General features: G+C 44.0%; 1 protein-coding gene across 1 annotated transcript in view; it reads left to right on the forward strand.

Annotated features, from left to right (window-relative positions):
* LOC147732424 (uncharacterized) overlaps positions 1–21,893 on the forward strand; it is a 2,559,122-nt gene that overhangs the window by 1,152,800 nt on the left and 1,384,429 nt on the right. Inside the window, exon 50 of the mRNA XM_086954262.1 lies at positions 4,948–5,181. Within this exon, the coding sequence (XP_086810388.1) occupies positions 4,948–5,181 (234 nt within the window). The remainder of the gene's footprint in view (positions 1–4,947; positions 5,182–21,893) is intronic.

Below are 21,893 nucleotides of genomic sequence, written 5' to 3' on the forward strand. Positions count from 1 at the left end.
ATCTCCCTGGCGCTTTGAACTTGGCGAAAGGGGAGGCCCCCAAAATTGGTCGAATGTCAGTTGGGTCTTTATTGTAAACAGACGATGTTGCAATTTTCGATTTAACACCTATTGGCTTGCAACGCCGTCTGGACGTTTTAAATAAATATGCAGAGGTTCATTTTTTAAAAACTAAGGGGCATATTATCAAGGACAGGCGATACATTATCGCCGCTTTTATCGGCAGGAAACTGCCGACAAAGCGGCGATAATGGCCTTGATAATATGCTCTATGAATTCCAATCGAAGCCCATGTTAGATGTGAACACATCTAACATGGGCTTCGATTGGAATTCATAGAGCATATTATCAAGGCCATTATCGCCGCTTTATCTGCAGTTTCCTGCCGATAAAAGCGGCGATAATGTATCGCCTGTCCTTGATAATATGCCCCTAAGGGGCATATTATCAAGGGGGTTTATCTCCGCTTTTTTGGCTTTAAAAGCCAAGAAAGCGGAGATAAAATTATCTCCCTATTACCTAGCTGTTGCTAACACCAGTTAGCGACAGCTAGTAGGAGATAGCGACCATCTTGGGCCCCACTTTGCATGTCAGTGATATTTATCACTAATGACATGCAAAGTGGGCGTGCCAAGATGTTAGCGACTGAAAACAGTCGCTAACATCGCTATCTCCTATTACCAACTTTTGGAGATATTCGCGCTAAGCGCGAATATCTCCAAAAGCTAACACCTGCCCTGAGCAGTTCTTAGCCATGTTATCCAATGGGAGGTGGATAACATGGCTAAGAGCATTAGCTCGGTAATGCATGAATATCGCTGACTTTTCAGCGATATTCATTCATTTGCGGCGATTTTTATCGCATTTGCGATAAAACCTTGGTAATACCAAGGTTTATTTGCGGTAAAAATCGCCGCAGCTCAGCGGTACATTTTTGTCTCTAACCAAGCAATAGCGATAATTATCGCTATTGCTTGGTAATATGCCCCTTACATTGCAAAAAGCAAGATCTTGGTTTTTCATAAGATGGGGCTCAGAATCAAGAGATGTTTTAGATGGATGCTTGGTTCTGAAAAAATGGAATTGGTGGATTCGTACGTATATTTAGGGAAAGTTTTTTCAAAAACAGGTCGAGATTTGGAACATACTAAACACTGCGTTGATAAAGCCGTCTCCCAGGCAAGTGCATTAAATAGATTCTATAACACCTGCGGGAGACGCCATTTTAGCCATGTCTTATCTGTTTTTAAGGTTAAAATCTCACCCTCATTAATATATGCTGCTAAGGTGGTGGACATGAGTCATTGGCATATGTTTGACAAGGCAGAAGGACGAATTATGCGCCAAATCTGTAATTTAAATTCTTTGGCTGCCCCACATGTTCTGCACCTTGAATTTGGATTAGTCTCGTCCTTTATTTTAGCCCAGGCAACAGTTCTTAGGTGGGGTAACTCTCTCTTCTTGGGGGAAGAGGGTCCTCTTAGGGCTGCTTTGAGAACAGAAATATTTTGCAATCTAAAAGTACAATTCACGTTTTTTAGGTCTTTTTTTATGTGCAATTGACAGTTTAGGTCTTAGTTTAACTCCCGCTTCTCCAATGCCTAAATCTGGATTGAAACAGTTCTTAAAGAAATTTAGATCCCCTATCAGTTTAGCCAGAGACATCGCTTTAAGTAAATCCAGGCCTAACAACGTGGCGGTCAGTGGGAGTACATTGGGGAATAAACCACAGCCTTATTTAACTTGGAATATCCCTCATGGGATTAGAAGGCTGATACTCCTACTGAGATTTATTCTGCTGCCTTTCAGAGACGTCACTGGCATCTGGGATAAAACACCTAGGGCCAGATGTAGGAGCCCTAATACCGGTCGGTAACGGCCTAATTTGGCCGTTACCGACCGGTATTAGGGTTTCCAGATGTAGGGGGCCTATATTTTACCGATTCTGTAAAGTTACCAAATCGGTAAATTTACAGAATCGGTAAAATACCGAATCGGTGTATTTACTGATTCGGAAAAACCACATGTAGGTGGCACTCCTAAGAGTGCCACAGGCCCTTAAAAATCGGTATTTTACCACCCAATCCTATTGGGTGGTAAAATACCGAATTCAGGTGTGCATGCACATCTGTGCATGCACACCTGTGCAATGTGACACACAGACATGCCCTTAGGGCATGTCTGTGTGCCACATGGCACACAAGTCCGGAATTAGGGTGCTAGAGGGTGTCAAAGTGACAACCCCTGCACCCTTGCAGGATTCGGTATTTACAGATTCTGTAAATACCGAATCTGTATTTCCCATTGATTCCTATGGGCTTCATGGCCCATAGGAATCAATGGGAAATACAGATTCGGTATTTACAGAATCTGTAAATACCGACTCTTACAGATTCGGTAATTTTTTACCTACATCTGCCTCCTTCCAATTTACCGACTCTTAAATACCGAATCGGTATGAGTCGGTATTTAAGAGTCGGTAAATCGGATTTACCTACATCTGGCCCTTGGAGAGAAGAGAATCTGTGAACTGTGCCAGTTGCAAATCCAAGATCTTAATCATGTTTTATTTGCATGTTCAAAGCTGCAAAGTGCCAGGTGAGTGTTTTTAAAACCAGTATTTAGTAAATCTAATATTCACTCTGCTCAGGATGCACGTTCTCTGGTTTTGTCAACCCCGAATGAAATGGTTTGTTTTAAGATATACCAATTCTTTAGAACATTTTTGCCTATTTACTAGAATTTTGTCTAACAGTAGTACCCTGGTTTTGTTCTAATAGCTACTGGTTGGCTATTTAATTGTTTCATGTATTCATTGTATCATCCGCACATTACTTAGTATGTATATAAGAAATTTTATTGTCCGGTCATGCGATTGTTTTACGTATCATAGCTTATTTGCACATTTCGCACTATGTTTGATATCATGTTATATTAATGTATAAGGAAGGAATTTTGTACTGTGTGCAGTCTGTCTTTTTAAATTGTCAGTGTGTTTTTGTGGACCTCCGTCGGAGTTCCAAAACAAAATAAATAAATTGAATTGTGTAAGGCTCTGGATATACCGATTATTCCTAGATCCCTGGATACTTTCTTTTCCCACTGATGCTAACGTCTTGATCCCTTAGACCAGGGCTAGCGATGAGCGAGTCAGTGGTACCAAAGAGCATGCCCAAGGTCTGAGTCCAAATGTAACTATCACATTTTATTCCTGGAAAAAGTCTTGTTCATTGAGCATTTATGCAAATACATGAGCACTTCCAAAACACTGATTCACTCTGAATTTGATTGGTGCCCAAATTGAGGCCTACAATAGTGGACGTCTACTTTTTCCCTTGCAAAGATCCTCCATGTAGTTTAAGGAAGGAGAACTAGGGAGGTTAAAGGATAATTAATGTTCCATCAGATTATTCATTCGAATCTAAGGGCCAGATGTATAAAGCATTTTTGTGGTGGCAAACAGCCCAATTCGCAGAACTGAGCTGTTTGCAATCGTTATAATACCTTTTCTTATGTGCAAATCACAACAATGACCAAATCGTAATTTCGGTTTGTGACCCACTAACGATTTGGTATTTGGAAGGGGCGAGTTTATGACGTCCCTTCCAAATACCAAATCACAATGATATGTATTAATGTTTTGAGATTGAATTCCAGTTGTAAAAATTCTATATTTTACGTGATCCTCAAAGGAGGTGGTAAGCCAATCGCTAAAAGGGGAGGAGTTTCATGTGAATGTTGGAAAAAACATTTTCTAAGAGTAGACAGTGATCCCATGGATCACTGCCTATTTTTAAAAAATGCAACTAACATATTTAATTTTTTTACCGCATCTCGTTTTCATTTTTTTTCTTAACTGTATACCATTATCCATTAAGGAAAACTAGGTGCATTAGAAACAATTCTTTATTTAAAAGCAATCAAATACATGGTTGTTTGCTGACCTCTGCAGGCTGTCGCCCCTGTGATGGTTTTGACCCCTAATTGGTCCCAATTTGCAACCTGCTTCATTAATACTCATGAGGTAGTTGAACTGCGACCCACTAGGAATCTGCAATTTGCTAACCAACCTTTTAGTCCATAGTTCTGTTCACAAATTTCGACACTGTTCGCAAAAATGCGAGTTGTAAATTGCGACCAATATTTTGTGACTAGTTTTTAGTTCATCTGGCTCTAGGATCCTTAAAACAGTGCAATACAATAAAAATCAGTGAATTCAAGAAATGTAAACCATAGTACTAAAAATGAAATAAATAAACGTTCCAACCACATGGTGGCAGCATCATTCCACAGTTGTAACTATGCTTTAGAAAATCAATATAATAATTATCGAAAATATCTGATCTATCAAAGTGCATAGATGCAGTAATTCGCAGATTTAAGCAAAAACAGAGTGACAGAATATTTTGTACCTCTAATTTTTGGCAGCTTAAAACCTTTGTACAAAGAAAAGAAAAGAAAATAATGATTGCAACAGCATATTGGATTTACCCAACCGTACAAGCTACTTCCTGCCACCAATTCTTATCATTAACTTCAATGGTGTAAATTTCGTAAACGATATTTAGGGCACAATTTCTGTCAGACAATAATCTGATACCATCCAGTACGGATACGCAAACCTAAAGTTAAGTAATTGAAGATCCATTGAGAAAGAAATGCAGTAAGCAAAGCCAGACACTAAAGAAAATCATATCGTGGAAAATAGAGCATTACTTGTCAGACAAAATGTCACCTAGTGTATATAGCTACATTACAGTAATTTCAATCACAAGAGTTAAAAGCTATGGGAGAATATCCCAAACAAATGTGTCCTTTTGATTCAGTATAAGAACATTAACATGCACCAAAAACTCTTCATTGTGTGCTTGTCTTATCAATTCATAGCATTTCACCTTCAAGTCGAGTGGCCTGTGTTCCTAACAGGGTGTTTACTGCTTCTTGCAGGCTTCTACTGTGATTCACATGGACAAACAGGGTTGACTGGGTCCTGCTCTTCGGGCTATTACTGCACAGGAGGTTCGACTACTCCCAAGCCAATCGATGGACGCACCGGAAATGTCTGTCCATATGGACATTACTGCCCTCTGGCATCCTCTAGTCCACTGCCATGCCCTCCTGGTTTCTACAGCAATATTACTAGGAACACTGAGATTGATGATTGCGTGCCGTGTGATCCAGGTATGGTTCCCACATTCATTACATTTCTTAATGCCCTCTTGCTGGACCTGACATCCTTGCCGTGGTATTCCCTCAACTTTTTGCCTTCCATCCTCCCGTTTCTGCTGACTTCATTTTTGCTGGCTTTTGGACTCTACGCTCTTTATCTCCGCTAACAAGTGCTAAAGTGCTTGTGCGCTGTCCTTTAAACAGTGCTAAAATTGGCTTACACCCAATTGGCAATTTTCTATGTACTTGTAAGTCCCTCGGAAAGTGGTACTACATGTCCCCAGGGCGTTTTCATTAAATGCTACTGATGGGCCTCCAGCACTGATTGTGTTAGCCACTTAACTAGCCTTTAAAATATGTCTGAAGCCTGCCATTGCAGCCTGTGTGGGTAGTTGTTTACTGCTGTTTCCACTTGGCAACGTAAACATTTTGCATGCCAGGACTGAATTTTTCTTTTTAATACAAATAAGTCACCCCTAGGGTGTATTCAAACCAGCCCATGGGGCAGGATGTAGTGCATTAAAAAAGTTGTGCATGTACTTTTACATGTCCTGGTAGTGAAAAACTCTTAAATTTGTTTTTCACTATTGCAATCCCTACCTCTCCCATACGATAAAATTGTGTTACCTTATTACATTGAATAAGTGCTAACTTTCAATTAGGAGCAAATAGGAATACCACGTCTGGTGTCTAAAGAATTTTAATTTAAAACCCTCTTCAATGGTAAAGTCAGATTTTAGGTCACAATTCTTAAACTGCCACTTTTATAACGTTTACAACACCAACAGTGCCATAACTTTTCAAATGTAATTCATTTGGGGCCGCTTTAATCAATAAAGGCGGACACCATTTATTTTATGTTTTTTTAGTATAAAATGTCAACATACAAAATGCTGTGGTTTTACACAGAGGAACACACGACAAATTAAATCACATAAATTTTACCCATCCACCAACAAAAATCACAGCACATTAGAAACATATACAAGACAAAAAGGAATACAAACAACACTATACAAACTGCCAGTTTTTATTTTCAAATGTCCAAGACAAGAGCATAAGCCTAATAACAGATTCCTGCATATGTATGATACTTCAGAATAAGTTCAGCTGCTCCATGATAAATGGACAATGCACCTCTAGAGAGACGTAACCTCCGAAGCAAGGTCAGAAACCTGTGAAAAAAATCTAGGAAAATTAGTGGTTCCCTGGGAGACAGTGCCACTCCTTTTTCGAAAAGGGGATATTTATAAACATAGGAGGTGCACAAATGATGGTCAACGCATTTCAAACCCACTGCATCATCTTTTTTTATTTATTTTTTGTTTTTATTGTTCAGTTCATAGCATATATAACAAGCAAAGATTATACATAAGTCAGTATTCAATGAGCTGTAGAAAAGGCAGTAGAAATTTCATAAATAAAAACGATCAAGAATCAACCAAAACAAAGACATTAATCAGATTAATCGAGCTTTCCATATGCTGTATCATGGGCTGCCAAATCTTAATCCCTAGTTGGTTTTTTTTCAACGACTTAATACGATATAAATTAAATTCCAAATGGAACACATTATAAAACTTTGCACGCCACATTTCGTATGATGGCACCTCTGGTTGCAACCACAGAGAGGAAATACATAGTCGAGCGACTGCCATTGCCATAAAAAAGAAAAATCTATATGGTTGATAAAGTTGGATAAGATCACTATCATTATCTTTGCACACCCCAAATAATATCATCTCTCTGGATAACTTGACATTAACACTCGTCGTTTGAGACAAAAATTGTGCAACAGATAAAAAAAAGGTCTCAACACAGTACAGTCTGTAAAAATATGTACAATATCTGCTGCCGCCGACTGACACCTACAGCATTTCCCATCGTGAGCATCACCCCACCGCATCATTTTAACGGGTGTATAATATAAATTAAACAATGTTTTATAATGTTGGGCGCGTAAGTTAGCCGTCAAAATAACTTTACTAGCCATATCAATTGATTCTTGAACAAACAAACCAGATTTGCCAAATCTGGCACTCTATTTCAAGTCTTGGGCCTCAATATCATCTTGCTGTTTTGCCAATAGAATATCATACAAAGTCCCAATCTTGGGCCTTTTAATCAAGGCTTCAAAAAGTTTGTTAGGTACCATAGGGAGAGCACTACAATGCTTAAAAATAAAATCCCGTAATTGTAGATATTTAAAAAAGTCATTCTTAGAAATTCCATATAGTTCAGTTAACTCTGCAAATGAAACAACAACCCCAGCCATGTAGATATCTCCTAAATGACAAATCCCTTTATTCCGCCATCTCCTCATGTTAGTGTCCCAAAATATTGACGGAACTAATTCTATAGAATCAAGAGGAGTATAATAGCTAATACGATTAACGGAGATAGTTTTGAACATCCACTTCCAACCTTTAAATGCTGCGGATACAGTTTTAAATATTGTTCTTTTAAAATAGCTTGGTTCAAAATATTTAACCAAGGCTTGGCAAGACTGGCCACCTAATAACATCCGATAAATATTTGGGGTTTCAAACAGCATTGTTTCTCCACCAATAACCAAAAATGTCATATTTTGTAGAAGAAAAACTAAATAATAAAGAGCAAAATTCGGCACACCCCATCCTCCTCTTGCCAATGGTAACACCATATATTTGGAAGCCCGCCTGGCCTTCTTCCAACCCCAAATAAACCTATCCATGACTGATTGTAGCTGCATACGTTGTACACGAGTCAGCGGTACCGCCGGAAAGTAGTAGAGCACCCTGGGTAGAATACACATCTTTAAAACATTCCGTCGGCCCACCACTGATAAATGAAGGCACTCTACTTTTTCCAGCTGTCTCTAAACTGAACCTAATATATCAGACCAGTTGACTTTAACTATCTGTAGGAAGGTGGCTACCTGACTATGGTTACCCCAGATCTTTTGCCTTGTGTTTAGCTGGTTTTCGACTTAGTTGGCATGGTTCCCTGCTAATCAGGGCCCCAGACTATCTGCTCTCTCAGTAAAATGGATTCCATGTACCCTAGGTGCATAACTGAATTGGCTTGGGTCACCTTATCAGCCCCTGTACAGAGCACTATAGGTGCCCAGGGCATAGGTGCATCCAAGGCCTACCAGGGGCTGCAGCATATCTTTTGCCACCCCTGGCTGGTTCTTAAATTGACACAACTGGCTGATTACTCAGCTGGGGCAAGTTGGTGTAATCACCCCTTGCTTAGATATAGTATACCTATATCTAAAACTATATCTGGACATATATAAACCTGTGAGCCACTCCTATGGAAGGCCTCATCAATCCTGGAGGCAGAGTGCGTGGTTTAATGTGAGATGGAGCTCTGGCATGAGCTGAGCCTGTCTGCAGCTGTCGGGAACAACTCCCTAAGCTGTTCCGGGATAATGCCAAACCATATACTATTAAGTGCATTATAATCCTCGCGGTTATATAGCAACTTTGGTTTGGCTTTATCAAAACATGTTGTGTAAGGTGTCATACGATTTGGAATACTATCCCCTCGACAGTTCTGTCTACGGGGATAGCATTCCACCCCTCTAGAGGGAGAAGACATGTTACTTTACTGAAACGCGGTTGATTTTTAAAAGAGCCTCAGATCCACAAAATGGATGCTTCTGCCACAGACACAAGTCTGACCTCCTGCTGCTGACCGAAACTCAGCAGAGGAGGCCTGAACAAAGGCTTTCCTGTCGCAGGGAGGTGTTACACCACCCCAGACAGGAGATAGTGGATTGTAGCAGGGAGGTTTGAAAGAAACCAGACACTGCCTGGGGAGCACAAGGCTGCCCCTTGCATAATCCGGCCAAACCGGTTCTGGGGCACACCAGCCCCTGTCCCAGCACGGTCTGGATCAAAGGAAAGGGGTGTATCCACCCCCTTCCTGGGTCCCACCCATAGGAGGGGACCTAGCAGGTAATCCAGCCCCCTAGTTTGGTATAAGAATGGGAGCAGTGCCAACGCACTCAGATTATCCTGATGAAACATTTGAAACAAAACTCTGGACCCTTCGACATCCTACTCAACGTAGAAGACTGAAGAATCTCCCATGTGGTCAAGGAGTGACCACCCTGTGCAAACAGGCACCATCCAGCACCTCGAAGTCTGCTTTGTTGCAGTTCCCCCGGAACTCGAGCAACAGAGATCAACGAGATCAAGCGTGCCTGCCTTGTTACAGCCTGATCCACAGTCCCTGCAGAGCCGAGACCTGTGGAGGCCACCGGAAGCGTGGGGCATGCCATCTTGAAAAGACCACGAGATGCTGACCGTGCAGCCCACAAGTGACCCTCGAAGCTGTACACCGGGGTTTTGAGAAGCCCCAACCCTGAGCCACTTTTGCACCGAAGCTCACCCCTCTACACTCGACGAATGCTGCGTGGTGCCCTTCTGCTTTCTTTGGCTTGATGCGTTGGTCCGGTCACTTGCCAGCTGGCTTGTGGCCCTTGTGCCGGCGACAACCTAAATACGACTTGCGATTCTGGTTGCTTCAGACTTGCACCAGCTCCTCTGAAAAGGAGCACCCGCTCTGACCCTCCTGGTCCGAGTGAGAAGCAATCTTCCAGTTCTGCGTGGATTGCTCTTGCCAAGTGTTGTTTGCTCCGATCTTGAAGCCGACAGCGCCGACGGTGAGAACCTACATGGGACAGCTTGTGACCCGCTCCTGGACATTGCAGATGCCCCAGAGCCCACGTGGCAGCGGAGAGAAGCTCCTCGACAACCACCTGATTGCGCCCAACATTGCCTAGTTCCGTCCTGGTTCCACCCTGGTCACTGCTGAGTGACCCAGACTCTGTCCCCTCTGCTTTCAGGTACTTTTCTACTCTGATCCACCCTTGGATCACACCGGACACTTCTCCTTCACATCGCCTGCAGCATCTTCAGCTTCAAGCACCAACAACCTGCGTGACGAAACCCGACGCCACTTCGACCCTATGCACCCGCTTCCTGTGGGTGAGGTAACTCAGCAACGCCGGTGTTCCCACACTGGTACACACCTCTAGGGTCTGTGTCTAAAGTTTTGTCCATCTAGGTTCAGCGGAAGTATCCTTAAACTCTATTTGTGTAACTTTTACGCACCATTGACTTTGCATTGGTGCATGCGTGTGCTTTAAGCGCTGCACCCGAATCCCGCGGGCTTTTCCCGACTTCAGCACTGCTTGTCCCGACTGCTCCCAGCGATTCCCTAGGCCCTAGGCCTAACCACTGTTCGATTGGTATCTCTTATACCACTTTCTTAATATATGGTTTGAGTGGCCACCCGCCCTCATCCATAATTGTGCAACTTTCATATGTTATACTGTGCTTTTGATTTAACGCTTGTGCCCTTTTGCTCATAGAGAGTACTGGGGATTATTTTAGAAATAAACACATATATTTTTATAATATATACTTGTGTGGTGTACTTTCATTTGATATTATAGGATTGTGATTGGCAAAACAGCTCGCCCTCTTGAGTTTAGCCTTTAAGGCTGCTTAGTCTATGCTACCATTAAGATAGCTTGTCTATAAGGTTGACTTACAACCAGACACCATAAGGGATTGTTTGGACTGATACAAGGTGGTTCCAGAATTGGAAACATCATATATCAGGCCAACTTCTCACATTGGTGGCAGCGGTGGGATTTGAGCTTGCTGTTGTTTTACCATTGCAATCTTTTTATCAAATTGAAAGATCACATAAAGTACCTTAGGTACATATAAATCAAAAGCTTAGCATATTTAAGTTCTACTGAATTTAGTAGTTGTAGATTAAAGGGATTAGCACACCCTGACTACAACTCACTAGCAAGGTACAGTAGGAAAACACTTAGTGTAGGTAAGTGCACCACTTGCACCTCACTAGCAGTCATGTCTGACACAGGAAGAGCTTCAGGCTCTGCCCCTGTGACAGTTGACCTTACCAAGGCAACTTCCAGCTATGACAAACTTAGCCACAAAGACTTGGGTGCCTTGTGCATTGCAAGGGGGCTAAAAAGGGGTAGAAACCCCACCATTCCTTCCCTGATAGCCATCCTGGAAAAGGATGACTTAGATAAGGCGAGTGCAGCTCCCTTAGATCTAGGAGATGGAGTGAACACCCCTGAGAATGAGAAAACTCCAGATGAGGAAGAGGAAGAAGAGGCGGAAGATGGCTCAGTAGATGAGCCTGATGATCAGGGTCAGAGGGATAATCAGGTACCAGTGGGGAGGCTTAGCCGAGCCAACTTGGACCTACATGGGAATGAAGAGGGCCAGCACCTCCCCAGACCCTACACCATAGTACCTGCAGGTAATAGAAGGTTGAGGAGTCCCTCAAGGGACTCTCATATTTCTAGTGCCTCCAGGGAATCTCAAAGGGGAATGACTTCCTCCCAGAGAAGAGAGCATAAGGCCAGGATGAGAGCTGTAGAACTCCAGATAGAGAGGGAAGAGTTAGCCCTGGCCCAAGCTAAACTTGCTTTAGCAAGGGAACAGAAAATGTGTGGCTTAGTGGCCACTGGTGGCAGCAACAATATTCCTAGAGAGAAAGACAGGTCCTATTATACTAGAAACCTGACAAAGATTGTGCCCCCCTACACAGAAGGGGATGACATCCACAAGTGGATAACTGCTCTTGAGAGAGCCTGGATGTTACAGAAGGTTCCTGAGGAACAGTGGGCAGCAATCTTATGGTACTCCTTTTCAAAGAAAGGGAGAGATAAGCTCCTCACTGTCAGACATGAGGATGCTAAAAACTACAAAGTCCTGAAGAGTGCTCTAATAGATGGGTTTGGCTTAACCACTGAACAGTACAGGTTGAAGTTCAGAGACACCCAGAAGACACAGACACAGGACTGGACTGATTGTGTAGATTGTGCTACTAAGGCTCTGGAGGGTTGGCTACATGGCAACAAAGTACATGACTTCACAGGATTGTATAATGTGATTATGAGGGAGCAGATCCTCAGTAATTGTCAGAACCAGCTCTTACACCAGCACCTGGTGGACTCAGATTTGACCTCTCCCCAAGAATTGGGAAAGAGGGCAGATAAATGGGTCAGAACCAGGATTAGGCCTAAGAATCAGGACCCTAACCAGAAGAAGGAGTCTGCCAAGCCACAAGATAAGGGTGGGGATAAAAGTAAAGAAAAGACTTCCTCAGGGCCCCAAAACTCCAAGGATGGGGGTGGGTCCCAAGACACTTCATCTACCCAGAAAAAGCCATACTGTCATGTCTGTAAACAGACTGGCCATTGGAAATCAGACAGCTGTTGTCCAAAGAATGGCAATAAAGAGAATATACCTCCAAAGCCAGCTCCAACACCTCCTGTTACTGTCAGCAGTAATCCCCCAGGAAGTGGGAGCACCCCCAGGAATCTGGGTGGGTTTACTTTTGGAGCCCAGGTGGACCCTGGCCTATCCAGGTCCCCATCACCAAAGGATCTTGTTTATGAGACTGGCATGGGGTTTGCCAACTTCTCTGATTGCCCAAATACCTTGAGCAAATATAGACAAGAACCCATCATCAATGGTTTGAAAGTTGAAGCCTTTAGAGTCACAGGAGCTAGCATCACCATGGTGGCTGACTGTATAGTCCCCTCTAAGCAACTTTTACCAGGTGCCACATACCAGGTAACAAACATTGATGGAATACAAACAAATCATCCCATGGCAGTAGTAAGTCTCAGCTGGGGAGGTGTCACTGGCCCAAAGACAGTGGCAGTGTCACCAAACTCGCCTGTAGACTGCCTACTAGGAAATGATTTGGAAATCTCAGCCTGGGCTGAGGTTGAACAGGAAACCCATTCTAGAATGGTAAATGCCAATGGAAAGGTTAGTGGGGCTGTAATGGCTACAGCCCAAACCCAAGATGTCCTTCCTGAAAAGGTTGGTAGGGCTGTGCAAGACTCAGCCCCATCTTTAGCAGAAGTTCTTCCTAAACAGAATAGCAAAGCTGTTATGATAACAGCAGAAACCCAAACTGAGTCTCCTCCTGAAAAGGTTGGTGGGGCTGTGATGGCCACAGCCCAAACTCAAACATATATGTGTGTTGTGAAGCCTGACATGATGGATCACTCCACCCAAACTGAGAGCATGGAGGAGGAAGAGAAATCTTCCCCTCACCAGACATTAGGACAGGATCAGCCTCCTCAGGGAACTGATCTTACCCCTGATGAAGGAACTGCCCCAGAGGTTGTTAGGCCTGGCAGAGCTTCTGATGGCAGTGGACCCTTCTCAGGTGGGACCCAGTCTGGAGCATGTAACCTGCCCCTCTCTACCTTGCCTTAGTCAGCCCAGGGCTGCAGAGGACAAGAAGGACAGTGAGACCCAGAGGGCCCCCTGTCAAATAAAGCACCCCCATCAACAGATTAGGGACACCAAAACTAGTAGCCCTAGTGGGGTGAAAACTTTAAAAAATCCTGAGGGAGCCCCCTTAAAAATAGTTAGGGACCTCCCACAGATGGATTCTGTTTGGCACAGCCAAACCCGGGACCCAAAGGGCCCAAACCTGAACTGTTGCTCCAGCAAGCCAAACAGAGGGACCCAGCCTCCAGCTTTAGGTAGCCAGAGGTTGACCCTGAGAGCACAGTGCAACTCAGTTGAAGAAAGAAAGGCACACATGGTGGAAGATAATTGGAGGAAGCTGAGCCCTAAGTTAGTGGAGCCTCACTTCAATACTCCATATCAAAACCAGCCTTTTTCCTTGCATAAACACACCCAAGGTAGTGATTCCCTATGGTGGAGACCCTCTAATACCCCAAGGGGAGGGATTGCTTAGTGGACCATGAGACAGGGGGTACCCATGCTAGTGCAGATACTTCCTTATATGGCCACTCAGGCAATATAGGCTTACCTGGCCAAGGATAGCCTTATCTCCTTTTGTTTGGGGGGGGGGGGTTATGTAGGAAGGTGGCTACCTGACTATGGTTACCCCAGATTTTTTGCCTTGTGTTTAGCTGATTTTCTACTTAGTTGGCCTGGTTCCCTGCTAATCAGGGCCCCAGACTATCTGCTCTCTCTGTAAAATGGATTCCATGTACCCTAGGTGCATAACTAAATTGGCTTGGGTCACCTTATCAGCCCCTGTACAGAGCACTATAGGTGCCCAGGGCATAGGTGCATCCAAGGCCTACCAGGGTCTGCAGCATATATTTTGCCACCCCTGGCTGGTTCTTAAATTGACACAACTGGCTGATCACTCAGCTGGGGCAAGTTGGTGCAATCACCCCTTGCTTAGATATAGTATACCTATATCTAAACCTATATCTGGACACATATAAACCTGTGAGCCACTCCTATGGAAGGCCTCATCCATTCTAGAGGCAGATTGTGTGGTTTAATGTGAGATGGAGCTCTGGCATGAGCTGAGCCTGTCTGCAGCTGTCGGGAACAACTCCCTAAGCTGTTCCGGGATAATGCCAAACCATATACTATTAAGTGCATTATAATCCTCGCGGTTATATAGCAACTTTGGTTTGGCTTTATCAAAACATGTCATGTAAGGTGTCATACGATTTGGAATACTATCATCTCGACAGTTCTGTCGACGGGGATAGCATTCCACCCCTCTAGAGGGAGAAGACATGTTACTTTACTGAAACGCGGTTGATTTTTAAAAGAGCCTCAGATCCACAAAATGGATGCTTCTGCCACAGACACAAGTCTGACCTCCTGCTGCTGACCGAAACTCAGCAGAGGAGGCCTGGACAAAGGCTTTCCTGTCGCAGGGAGGTGTTACACCACCCCAGACAGGAGATAGTGGATTGTAGCAGGGAGGTTTGAAAGAAACCAGACACTGCCTGGGGAGCACAAGGCTGCCCCTTGCATAATCCGGCCAACCCGGTTCTGGGGCACACCAGCCCCTGTCCCAGCATGGCCTGGATCAAAGGAAAGGGGTGTTTCCACCCCCTTCCTGGGTCCCACCCATAGAAGGGGACCTAGCAGGTAATCCAGCCCCCTAGATTGGTATAAGAATGGGAGCAGTGCCAACACACTCAGATTATCCTGATGAAACATTTGAAACAAAACTCTGGACCCTTCGACATCCTACTCAACGTAGAAGACTGAAGAATCTCCCTTGTGGTCAAGGAGGGACCACCCTGTGCAAACAGGCACCATCCAGCACCTCGACATCTGCTTTGTTGCAGTTCCCGCTGGAACACGAGCAACAGAGATCAATGAGATCAAGCTTGCCTGCCTTCTTACAGGCCGATCCACAGTCCCTGCAGAGCTGAGACCCGTGGAGGCGACCAGAAGCGTGGGGCACGCCATCTTGAAAAGACCACGAGACGCTGACCGTGCAGCCCACGAGTGACCCTCGAAGCTGTACACCAGGGTTTGAGAAGCCCCAACCCTGAGCCAGTTTTGCACCAAAGCTCACCCCTCTACACTCGACGAGTGCTGCGTGGGGCCCTTCTGCTTTCTTTGGCTTGACGCGTTGGCCCGGTCACTTGCCAGCTGGCTTGTGGCCCTTGTGCCGGCAAAAACCTAAATACGACTTGCGATTCTGGTTGCTTTAGACTTGCACCAGCTCCTCTGAAAAGGAGCACCCGCTCTGACCCTCCTGGTCCGAGTGAGAAGGAAGCTTCCAGTTCTGCGTGGATTGCTCTTGTCAAGTGTTGTTTGCTCTGATCTTGAAGCCGACAGCGCCGATGGTGAGAGCCTGCGTAGCAGAGCTCGTGACCCACTTCTGGACGTCGCAGATGCCCCAGAGCCCACGTGGCAGCAGAGAGAAGCTCCTCGACAACCACCTGATTGCGCCCGACATTGCCTAGTTCCGTCCTGGTTCCACCCTGGTCACTGCTGAGTGACCCAGACTCTGTCCCCTCTGCTTTCAGGTACTTTTCTACTCTGATCCACCCTTGGATCACACCGGACACTTCTCCTTCACATCGCCTGCAGCATCTTCAGCTTCAAGCACCAACAACCTGCTTGACGAAACCCGACGCCACTTCGACCCTATGCACCCGCTTCCTGTGGGTGAGGTAATTCAGCAACGCCGGTGTTCCCACACTGGTACACACCTCTAAGGTCTGTGTCTAAAGTTTTGTCCATCTAGGTTCAGCGGAAGTATACTTAAAGTCTATTTGTGTAACTTTTACGCACTATTGACTTTGCATTGGTGCATGCGTGTGCTTTAAGCGCTGCATCCGAATCCCGCGGGCTTTTCCCGACTTCAGCATTGCTTGTCCCGACTGCTCCCAGCGATTCCCTAGGCCCTAGGCCTAACCACTGTTTGATTGGTATCTCTTATGCCACTTTCCTAATATATGGTTTGAGTGGCCACCCGCCCTCATCCAAAATTGTGCAACTTTCATATGTTATACTGTGCTTTTGATTTAACGCTTGTGCCCCTTTGCTCATAAAGAGTACTGGGGATTATTTTAGAAATAAACACATATATATTTATAATATATACTTGTGTGGTGTCCTTTCATTTGATATTACAGGATTATGATTGGTAAAACAGCTCGCTTAACATGACCTCCTGAGTTTAGCCTTTAAGGCTGCTTAGTCTATGCTACCATTAAGATAGCTTGTCTATAAGGTTGACTTACAACCAGACACCATAAGGGATTGTTTGGACTGATACAAGGTGGTTCCAGAATTGGAAACATCATATATCAGGCCAACTTCTCACTCTATCTCTGGAAGCGACATCCTGATTTTGATCCCCAAATATCTAGCCTCTGGCGTAACTCGCGACTCACCAGGGCAGAGCCCCGCAATGCAGACAAGCTGAGTTTTAGAGATGTTTAACTTATATCCCGAGGCCTTGCCGAACTCTTCAGTCAAATGCTCAATCTCACATAGTGCTTGCTCAAGGTCCGATGTTACAATCGCTAGGTCATCAGCATAGGCTAAAACTAGCACTCGATATTCACCCACTACCATTGATTGTGAACCGTGTGTGGATTCCAACATTCGCAAAAGTGGTTCAATATAAATAGCAAATAATAGGGGCGAACATGGGCATCCTTGCCTTGTACCCCGAGTAATATACACAAAAGCTGATTCTTGCCACATCGCACAGATCTTGGCCCTTGGTCGTTTATACATTTATTTATTTATTATTTGAGTTTGTTAAGCGCGGCAGCTACCCAAAAAGGGTTTCCCGGCGCTGGACAGGCAGGTTCTATTAAATCTCCGTTACAACTACAGAAGAGTTATTGGTTAAAGAGCCATGTTTTAGTGGCTCTGCGGAGCTTCACATAATTAGTTTCAGTTCGAATGTGCAATGGCAGGGAGTTCCACAAAATTGGTCCTAACTGAGCAAAAGATCTACCTCCCATTCTGGCTAGTCTAATTCTAGGCACTACATAATAGGCCTTGTGGGCAGATCTCAAATTCCGGGAGGGTACATGAGTGTGAACAAGGGACTTAAGGTAATGGGGGGCCAGGTCAGTTTTAATTTTAAACATGTAGCTCAGTGTCTTAAATTTGATACGGCTATCTATTTTAAGCCAGTGGAGATTACGTAAAGGACCTGAATTATGGCTAGATCTAGGTAGTTTGCACAGCAATCTTGCTGCTGCATTTTGTACCAATTGCAGTCGCCCTATTACATCTTTCTTTGCCCCTAAGAAGAGAATGTTTCCGTAGTCTAAGCGGGAAGTTATGAGGGCGTGGACTACGGATTTTTGAGAGTCTTCTGGCAACATTCGAAGAATTTTCTTTAGCCAGCGTAGAATGACGAAACAGGTGGCAGAGACCTTGTTGACTTGATCTTGCATTGTCCGTGCTTTATCAATCACAAAGCCTAAATTGCGCACGTGATCTGATGGAAGGGGGAGCGAGCCCATTTCAGCGGGCCAATGCTTGGCAGACCATAAGTCATGTTTCCGGCCCAGTATTAGCACCTCAGTTTTCTTTCCGTTGAGTTTTAAAAAATTAAGATTCATCCAGTCAGCAATTCTCCTCAACCCTGACTGCAGAAGAGATGGCGAATCCTGAGCAGTGTTCGAGAGGGAGAAGGTGATCTGGGAATCATCGGCGTAGGTGAAAAGTGTGAGGCCTTTTTGTTCTGCTATGTGTGATAGTTGTCTAACATAAAGATTAAAAAGAAGCGGGCTCAAGACTGAGCCTTGGGGTACACCATAAGGAGACATGTGTAGTTTAGAGGTTGCAGAGTTAGAGAAAATTTGGAACGTACGTTTCTCGAGAAATGAGCTCAGCCAACCCAAAGCCGGTCCGCCCACGCCCACATCAACTAATGTTTTAATAAGTATGGGATGTGAGATGGTGTCGAAAGCGGCACTGAGATCTAATAAAATCAGTGCCACTGTCTCACCTTTATCCAAAAGCCTACGTAAGTTTTCTGTAACCCCTAGCAAGGTAGTCTCTGTGGAAAAGCCAGGACGAAAACCAGATTGTGAGACGTGGAGAATATGATTATCTTCAATAAACTGAGCAAGATGGTAGTGGATGTTCTTTTCAAGAATTTTAGAAAAAGCTGGTAATAAGGAGATGGGACAAAAATTGGAAGGGACATTAGGGTCGGCCGTTGGTTTTTTCAATAATGGTGAAACCATTACATGCTTCCAGACCGATGGAATAGTGGCATTTTGTAATGACAAGTTTAGGGTGTTACAAATCACAGAGAGCTGAGGAGTGCTGAGTTGTTTGAGTATAGGCACAGGAAGCGGATCATTCGGTGATCCTGACTTTAAATTTCCTAAAATGACCCTCAAATTCTCAAGGCTAAGAGGTGGCCAGCAATTAAGGACTGGGGTAGTACAGGCTGGATCAAAATTTGGCGAAGGGTTTCGTATAGGAGTCTGGGGAACATGGGGACAGTGACCCTGATGTGCAGTTATTTCCTTATAAATGTTGTCAATTTCATTAGTAAAAAATTGGGCTAGTCCTCACATTATTTACCATTCAGAGGAAGTGCAATAGCAGTGGTTTTGGAGCCAGCTAGTTTTTTCTCCAATGAAAACAGAGATTTAGGTTTATTGGTGGCCTCTTTAATAGTCAAGGCTACATAGTTGGCTCGAGCAGTTGTACATGCTTTATGATATAGTTGTAATTATATTTTATAATTTTCTTTGGACTCCAAGAAGTAATCTTTCCTCCGTACTCGTTCTAAGTGCTTACACTTGGACTTTTCTAGTTTAAGAGTTTCAGTGAACCAAGGGGCTGGGGCTTTGTGAGAATTATATTTTTTGATTGAAAGGGGAAGCAAGCATCTGCTGCTTTAAGAAGCCAGCTGTCCACGCTTCTCGATATACATTCAATATCATCTTGTACATTCGTAGAGGAAGGCAGGCAGAGATCATAATTCTGTTTTAGAATCTCAATGTTTAATTTCCTCCAGTCTCTTTTGCGAATACTGGACCTTGAATGGAAAACTTCTGGAGTGACATCCGATATGATGTTGAATTTAGTCAGGAAGTGATCGGACCATTGTATTGGCAATGCAGGAGAACAGAGCATATTAGGAAGATTAGTAAAAATTGGATCAAGCAGATGTCCTGCTATGTGCGTGGGACCTGAATTACATAGCATCATATTCATGGCGGCTAGGTCGGTTATCAGATTTCGACTGGCCAAGTCATGCTTGTCCTCGAGATGAAGATTAACATCTCAGAGAACCGAAAAGTTAGATGAATTCATTAAACTTAAAGACACTAGACTTGACAGTTGTTCAGACCAGGACTGGAGAGGTCCTGGTGGGCGATAAACATACAAGATACATAGTCTGCAATGCGAGCAGGAACTGGGGCCCAAACCCCCACTGCATCATCTTTTATGGGGTTTTCCTTAGGACATGGAACTGATATCCACTCTACAATAAAACAAAAAAAGTGTCAAAAATCAATATCACAACCAGGCGGGGGTTAAAAAGGCCTCATAATCAACACCACAATTACCTCATGTGGCAGAAAATGACTCCAAAACTACCCAACAGGAATACCAAAAGAAACAAACAGTTGCTTGAAAACCAACCATCCATATGTACCCACAGTCAGTGGGGACTGCCTGCCCATACTATGTAACGTGGGCATCAACTTCTTCAACGGCCCCTCATAGGCGACGAAGAACAATCTACAAAAAGGCAAAAACCAACATAAATGTGGATCAAGAATCAAAGACAGCACTAGTCTGTGCGTTCGACTAATTGAAATCAGGATGTAAGAACTGATCACATCAAAACCCTTATGGGATATAGGTAATGGAGATGTCAATCCATTATTCTCACTAGTCATGGAAGTTGCATGTGCACTGCCAAGGGTGGTGGCAGTCAGGGGCTCTGAATGCACATGTTTTCTAGATCCTATTACAGCAGCAGCAGAAGTACTCTGAGCGTTCCGAATTGCAAAGTACGTGAAGCTCCTGAAGAAGTCAGGGGTCCATCATTTAAATATAGCTGGGCCCAAAACCAACGGCAGTGGAAGTGCTCAGAGCGTTTTCAAGTGACAAAATTTGCAACGCAATGTGCTCAGCGTGTCGTGTTTAGAAAGTTGATTATCCTATATTCTTTCCTAAACGGGCTGCTTAGCCAACAATAAATAAGGCTCACCAGGCTTATACAGCAATGCGGCCATTAGTCAAACTACTCAGAGGGCCGACGAGTGCGATGGAAGGAATACATGTCAGCACATTGACCTTCATTTGTGCACCTACTATGTTTATAAATATCCCCTTTTCACAAAGGAGTGACACTGTCTCCCATGGAACCACTAATCTTCACATATTTTCTCACAGATTTGTAACCTGGCTTCAGAAGTCATGTCTCTCTAGAGGTACATTGTCCATTTATCATGGAGCAGCTGAATTTATTCTGAAGTATCATATATATGAAGGAATATGTTTTTAGGCTTATTCTCTTGTCTTGGACATTTGAAAATAAGAACTGGCATTGTATATTGTATTGTTTGTATTGCTTTTTGTCTTGTATATGTTTCTAATTTGATTTGCAATTACTGTAATTGTATCCACCGTTGTGTTGTGATTTTTGTTGGTGGATGGGTAAAATATTTGTGATCTAATTTTGCATGAGCTTCCTCTGTTTAAAACAACAGCATTTTGTATGATGACTTTTAATACTAAAAAAATAACATAAATTAAATGGTGTCCGCCTTTTTTGATTAAAGTGGTCACAAAGGAAATTAATTTGAAAAGACTGGTCAGTTGTGGCACTGCTGGTGGCTCAGCCTGACTGACTTTATGAGCCCATCCCCTTTGTTTAGTAGAACCTTTAAAAAGTTGGCATTTTCTTGTCCTAACCATTTGGAGTCTTGTCTTCAGCCTGTAACCTGGGTCACATGACTAGGTATAGCTGACAGTTGATCTTTGTATATTGCTCCCAGACAGTGAGACCAAGGGGAATAGGAGTTGGTGGGATGGGCCATCTTTGACTTGATGTGGAGAGTACCTGTCACCTACCACATTTGCACATCACAAAGTCTCTGCCTGAGCACACTCATAATGGATGTGACACTAGGCTTTTCATACCTGAGTTATGCAAGTAGCGAGTAGTGTCTCTGGCAGCCAGGCTGCAGCCCGTTCCTCTTCTTTTTCTCTGGTCACACTAGTCAAACGCTGTGAATGTGCCTCTCCTCGCACCCTTTTTCATGCTTCGGCCTCTCGGGGGAGCTTGGTGTAAGTTCAGCGTGACCCATCTGGCTGTGCAGCATTCTCTTGGACTGAAGGGAGGCGTAGCATAGGAACTGCACCATGGCTGGGGACAGCGCAGGACTCAGGATGTTTGGGGTAGACCAGGAGATGAGTGCA

The sequence above is a fragment of the Lissotriton vulgaris genome, chromosome 2_1, assembly GCF_964263255.1.
Source record: "Lissotriton vulgaris chromosome 2_1, aLisVul1.2, whole genome shotgun sequence".
Lineage (NCBI taxonomy): Eukaryota > Metazoa > Chordata > Amphibia > Caudata > Salamandridae > Lissotriton > Lissotriton vulgaris.